Consider the following 6,527-nt stretch of genomic DNA (forward strand, 5'->3'; position numbering starts at 1 on the left):
CTTAATTAAAGTTTAAACTGACTGCTATCCACTTAGCCTCTTTACCATTGTTTGACTGCCAACAGCCAACTATACAGTAATTTAAAAGGTCACTGAGGCATCTTGTTCATAACTCTTTTGGACTGGGCTAACTCTTTTTACCATAATATATACAGTCTCAGGAGATGCATTTACCAGTGCCACTGAGTTTCCTACTGGAACTAAAAGATCAAGAGTGCCAGACTGCAGTTTTCAATTGTAGTTTCAATGCCAAAGATAATGATTCCCTCCCTGCCACTGTCAGTGTTAAATCTGTTGGAACATCTTTATTTCCAAATGAAACTTAATTTTTGTTTGTGATCTTGTTCGCATAAGTTTCTGTATAGAAATGGTTTGTTTGGAAGAGAAAATACTTGCCCTCATCAGTTAGAAATTTTGTCTGGATATTAATGCAGTAGAAGTAGAAAAGTAAAATCTTACATTAACAGAGATACTAGCACGTTGTCTGCTTCAGGGATTTTAGCCATACATCTCTAACTCGTTTGCTTTTCTATCTTAGTGTGTACATTTGTACCAAATCTATACTCTTACCCTCTCTAGCACAACATTTTACACCTTTTAACACACACATTTTGCACTTTTGGGGGGGGAAGGGGGAGCTTAATATTACCTGGAATTAATATATAAGATAACTGACTTTCTTATCACTAAATTTTTTTGTTGTTCTCTGTAGTAGTGTGTTTTGGTTTCTTACCACAGAACTTTAGTATTAGGCTGTTCACTTTCTCTGCTGATTTCTTCAAAGGTATTAAAAAAACCAAACAAACACAAAAAACCCACAAGTACTGGGGATTGGTAGAACTAATACTTGTTTGATTATGATTTTAATATTGTTTATATCTTTTTCCCTTCAAGAATATCGACATAACAAACTTCAGCAGTAGCTGGAATGATGGCTTGGCTTTCTGTGCAGTCCTCCATACTTACCTCCCAGCCCATATTCCCTATCAAGAACTAAACAGCCAGGACAAGGTAAGACATTAAAAATCCCATTCCTGGGATTGCATGACTATATAATTAATATGAGTTAATAAAGAACAATGAACAAATTTGAGTTCTAAAAAAATAATAATTGAAACACTTCAAACTACCTTGCTGCTATTCTTATTATAACCTTTTAATATTATGAGATCATTGGGTTAAATGGAACTGTGGAACAGATATAAGAAAAAAAAAAAAAGAGAAGTTCATAAATTTAAGTCTGAGGCATTTTATTTAACCCAAACAGTTGGGGAGTGTTGTCAGTTCGGGTTTTGGAAGCAAGGAGTGTTTAAGCTTAAAGATTTTAAATCCATCAAATTTGTATCTTGACATGTTTTGTTCGTCTCTTTCAATATCACAAGGATGTTGTTTCATCCTACTTTCTCATAATGATAAGTGACTGTGATACTCTGCTCAAGTGATATGTATCAAATAAAGGTAAACTAGAAGATGCCAAGACTGCAGAGTAGTCTGTGTGTATTCTAGTGTGCTACAGTTAATACCTACTGGTGTGTTATCTGGAGATGTATTATTAATGATAATACGTCTTTAAAAAAAAAAAATTCATTAACATGTGAATAGATTTTTATTTATGCTTTTAAAAGAATAAATAATCTATTCTTTAGCATTTTGTAACTCAGTCATTCTTCACTGACAATGATTTTTCAGCATTATCTTCTGAATGAGGAATAATTTTCGATAAATTTTTGGATTATATTAGGACATGTTCATTCCTATGGCTCTTTTTAAATTACTATAGTCAAATTATAGACTCCATTTGAAGCAAAAGTAGCAGCATTACTATGAACATTCTTAACACCACTTTATTATGTTTGAAGTAGTATTTCCTTGGTTTCTAACATGTTTTTATATCTCATACAGAGAAGAAATTTCACTTTGGCTTTTCAGGCAGCTGAAAGTGTTGGCATCAAATCTACTCTGGTAAGTTTTAAACGCATACTGAATGAATTATGACCCATTTATAAAAATCAGATTATTCTATTTTGTACTTTTGAAAGATTTGGATGCTGTATACTTAAAAATAGCAGCAGATGAGCTCAGCTAGAGGTTATTGCCCCTGTATCATACTTGACTGAAAAACATAAAAGATACTCCCTACCTTGGTGGCTTTGTTTAATAAACCCACTGTCGTCAACAACTTAAGCTTACATGGTTTTTGCATTAAATAGTGACTTGAGATACAGACCTGTAATCCAGCAGCTGCAGCAAAGGCAATAGCGTGATAGCCTATAGCAGATAAACTCTTAAGCTATAAAAGGAAGATTCACCAAAACTCATCTTTCAATATCATAAGAAATAATAACAAAGGCAATGGATTTTTCAGAATAATTTGAGAAATAGTTATGTGATACAATCTTCAAGAATTCATTAATTCTCTTCTGTCTCTGACCTACTTTCAAATTATTTGGGTTTTTTGGAATTCTGGAGGTACAAATCAAGCTATATAATTTGTTCTTTTGCTCAGTGTAATATCAGAGTCAAAGTTTTAAGTTTAGACTTTTAATTTGTCATCATTGTAAATAATTGTAGGGATTTTTTCAATTATTGTTTGTAATAAGCTTTCTTATACTAATTCTAGCTTGAAAGAATTAGTTTTCAATAGTATAGTATTTACTAGAAAAGGAAGATTTCTGAAGGTATGGAATTGGGAGTATCCCAAGCCCTTGTGAATAATCACAAAAATTCAGCTAAAATTGCCAGTATCAGAAATTATACTTAAGTGATACTTTTGTAATCTAAATTCTAACAAAGCTGCCATAGTTAGCAACTAATAATACAACAAAGTCAGACATTTTTAAAAATAACACTTTCCTTGATCCTTATCAGCACTTTTACCCCCCCAGCATTGTATTTGCTGACAATGGCAGTGCAACTCTTGGGCTTTCGTACTGTGACTTTGTTAGTGATTTGAAACATGGAAGTTTCTTAACAAGTGCTGCTGTAAGAACTAGATTGTGGAAAGTAACTGCAGTAATTCTTACATAATTCAGCTTTAGTCTAAATGGTTACTGTCTGTCCTTTCTTTTTGTAATGTACTTAATTACAGATACTCTAAAAAGGCAAATTGAATGGAATTAGATCTTCTAAATGCAAATTGTATCCATCTTAGGGATTTAGTATCTATTTAGATACCTACATATGCAGTGTGTACAATGTGTATGTTTGTGGATTTTTTTCCTTGTCCATGTTACATGGGTGGGGGGTGAAAAAGGGTTTGAAAACTACTGTATGTAAATAGTAGTGGTAATGTAAGGGGAGGTTATTTGTTCCCTGAGAAAGAAAGTGTTTGGCTACTTTCTTGTGGAAAATTTAAAAAAATTACTTTCTCTTTTTTGAGTTCTGGAGGTTCCTGGACCCAAAGCTTACAAAATAGGCCCTTACAGTAAACAAAAATTATTAGAAACTACATCACACTGTTTTTCTTTGTGCATGTGCTGAAAAGGGTAGGTTTGTTTACCCTGCTTATTCACTGACAATCTGGTATACTGTTACTATGAAACACGTGTGAACTGGCCTGTCAGTTAGACACGAACTAATTGCTTTGTCTCTTGGATATACCCGAATTGGTAGTAAATTTCCCTCTTCCCTGCCTCTTTACTCGAAAATACGTATAATCTAAAGTTCAGTAGTCTACTGTAAAATGGGATTCAATTATTTATTGATGCTTGACTCTTACCCTGATATGAATTTTGAACTTTAGCTTCAATTAATATCTGGGCCTTGATTCTGTGACTCACAGTTCCTAGGTAGATTGCATTGACTTGCAAGGCTGGTGTAGGGGTATGTGAACACTAAAGTCTTGACTACTATACTAATTGTACTAAGTGGGGGACAACTCAAGCATGCACAGAATTAGACATTTTGATCTTAAGTCAACAAAATAACTATCTGGAGATATGCTATTCATAGCTGTTTACATTGTGTAAGTAACACAAAGATATATGGAAGAAAACAGAGCTTTCTTCATCAATGCTTTAAATTGTGGAAACTTTACAGATTTACCATTCCCAGGAATTTGTAAAAACACTACCACATTACTCACAAGGTTATCATTCCTGATTTTGACCAATCTGTTTTCTGTGACAGGACATCAATGAAATGGTGCGAACTGAGCGTCCAGACTGGCAGAATGTCATGCTGTATGTTACAGCAATTTACAAATACTTTGAAACCTGAAACCCCAATAATTCAACAGATCCATGGGATAGAACCAACATGACCTACCAGATGGAAATCTTACTGAAATGCTAATCCTTATTTCACTGAAAACTGGCAACATTTGAGTCCCCTCAAACTTCAATGACACTATCCTGGATTGCCTCAGATTGCTTCAGCTACTAAGCCTGGAAACAACTGTTTAAAAGCAAGAACTTGTTGCCACAGTGCTTGGAATAACCCAAGTTATTAAGCTATTCAGATTAATTATGTAGTCTAAAGAGCCTGGACTACTTATGTGCTGCCTCTCCAGCCAGACTTCCTGAAGCTTTCTTTCCTAGGAGAGTGAGATGAATGGATCCCCTAGCATATAGGAGACTGAATGTACAGATAAAGTTTTGAGAAGGAAAAGGATAACATGGCATCGTATTACTGAACTTTCTGTAGCATCCTGATACCACAGAGTCTGAATATTCTACCCACAGCATGTGGCACCCCAATACAGTAGAGTTCTTAATGGTAATTAAGTTACTGCCTTTACAGCTATTTTCCCTCCTTTAAAATGTGCACAATATTCTAGGAAAACAAGCTTTTAGTCCATAACGACAAATTGAGTGGAAAAGTGCTCTCAATACCTCGAAAAATTTGGCACAGAAGAACTCTTCATTCTAAAGCTTCATTATAAGCCTACCTCTGTCACAGTGATGTGGCTTCCAACTTTATCTTATGGATTGTAAAGACTAGCACATGTAGCTCCTGGTTTTCAGGGTATGCTACACTTCAAGGAATCTGTCCAAACTCCCTGTGCTTCCATTGTAACAGAAATGAATCGATAATCGACCCTTGTATGGCTTGTTCTTTCCCCTCTCCCTCCTTTGCCTGTATAGCGCACACAGCTACCCCAGGCTTTACAGCAATACGAGCATACGTCATGGATTTCTGTGGTAGAATTTTGGAACTGGGATAGCATTTCCTCTGCAGAGAAGATATTTTCAATAAGATGTAATAATGAAGTAGTTTGTCTCAAAATCCAGCGTTGCCATGTTTTCTGTGTGTTTTTCATTGATCTTGCACATCCTCATCTGACTGACAGAAGGTGAGACGTTCTCTGACAGGAACTATGGAGGAACTGATGTAATGTGTATACACCCAGTAGTCTCAAATATTGCGTGGAAATGACTCACTGTCACAAGGAAGGAATTGAGAAACTTTAGTCTGCTCAACTTCTATTTTCCTAAAATGTACCTGAATTCATGTAACAGCTCTCGGGCAAGAGTTCGAGTAAGTGCCTTAGCGATCATTGAATTGACACATCCTGGCACTTCAGGGCCTTGTGCAGAATGTTAATGGCTCAGAACGATTTCATATATCCATTTGTCATAAGCTGTTTGTTGTAATCTTGTTTGTCAAATCAAGGGAAGACTTCACTCTGTCATTGCTTCTGCCTCTTATTTTTCTGAACACTTATCAGCAGTTAAGCCACAGTTGAACATTTCCCATTAATATTAAGCAGAAGCCTACTTTAGAAGTGAGTTCTGTAACAGCTGCTATTTATAAGCACATGCTCTTTCACCACAGTAACCCTGTTATAAAGAAAATGAATCTGCCATTCCTATGGTGCTCTTATGACTGTTAAGGACAGTTTGAATGTCATAGATGTTAACCCAGTGAATGCAACTGTGCTTGGCATCTGTGAAACTTCATCATGGTATAAAAGCACAGATTTAACTCAAAATTATTGCCAAAACCAAAAACCTATCATCTGAAGAACATAGCCCATGTGAAGAGTAATAATTCAGCATGTCTTCTAGCAGCTAGCATTGTATAAAAATATATGCTTACACTGATATGTGCCTGTGCCTGTAAGAATTACGAAAATTTGCAAAATAACTAATTCATCCATGCTGAGGGCCTTTGGAGAAGTTTTCAGAGCAGCAGTGTCTCATACATTCTTACAGTTCTTTAGAACCCTAAAAGTAGCTAGATACCCTCAGATTATTAATTGGTGCATTTGAAGAGCCAACGTAATCTAAAGACAATTGTTGCAAGAGAGGCTTCAAGTGAAAAATCTTCATTAACAGATTTTAATAAAAGGCTGAAATACAATTTCCTCTCCCGTATATTTCTTCAAAAATTTTTGTTTACTTAATTTCTTCAAATAAGTTTCAATAAGAATAGTCTTATTGGAAATACACATTATTGCTGTCTCACATTCCATCTCCTACTACTAAATTCCAGGTTTTGGCAATTTGTGTTTAAAAAAATCTTCTATTCATCCTCTGAACAGACATCCTTATCTATGATTGTCTTATTCATTGCCTTAGATTTTA

The 6,527-nt window shown here is 35.1% G+C and overlaps 1 protein-coding gene across 1 annotated transcript in view; it reads left to right on the forward strand.

Moving 5' to 3' along the window:
* Window positions 1–6,309, forward strand: part of SPECC1L (sperm antigen with calponin homology and coiled-coil domains 1 like) — a 67,365-nt gene extending 61,056 nt beyond the window's left edge. The window contains exons 14-16 of the mRNA XM_050906819.1: window positions 895–1,011; window positions 1,903–1,962; window positions 4,129–6,309. Coding sequence (XP_050762776.1) covers window positions 895–1,011; window positions 1,903–1,962; window positions 4,129–4,218 — 267 coding nt within the window. The 3' untranslated portion in view covers window positions 4,219–6,309. The remainder of the gene's footprint in view (window positions 1–894; window positions 1,012–1,902; window positions 1,963–4,128) is intronic.
* Window positions 6,310–6,527: the final 218 nt, after the last annotated feature.

The sequence above is a fragment of the Gymnogyps californianus genome, chromosome 16 (genome assembly GCF_018139145.2).
Source record: "Gymnogyps californianus isolate 813 chromosome 16, ASM1813914v2, whole genome shotgun sequence".
NCBI classification, from domain to species: domain Eukaryota; kingdom Metazoa; phylum Chordata; class Aves; order Accipitriformes; family Cathartidae; genus Gymnogyps; species Gymnogyps californianus.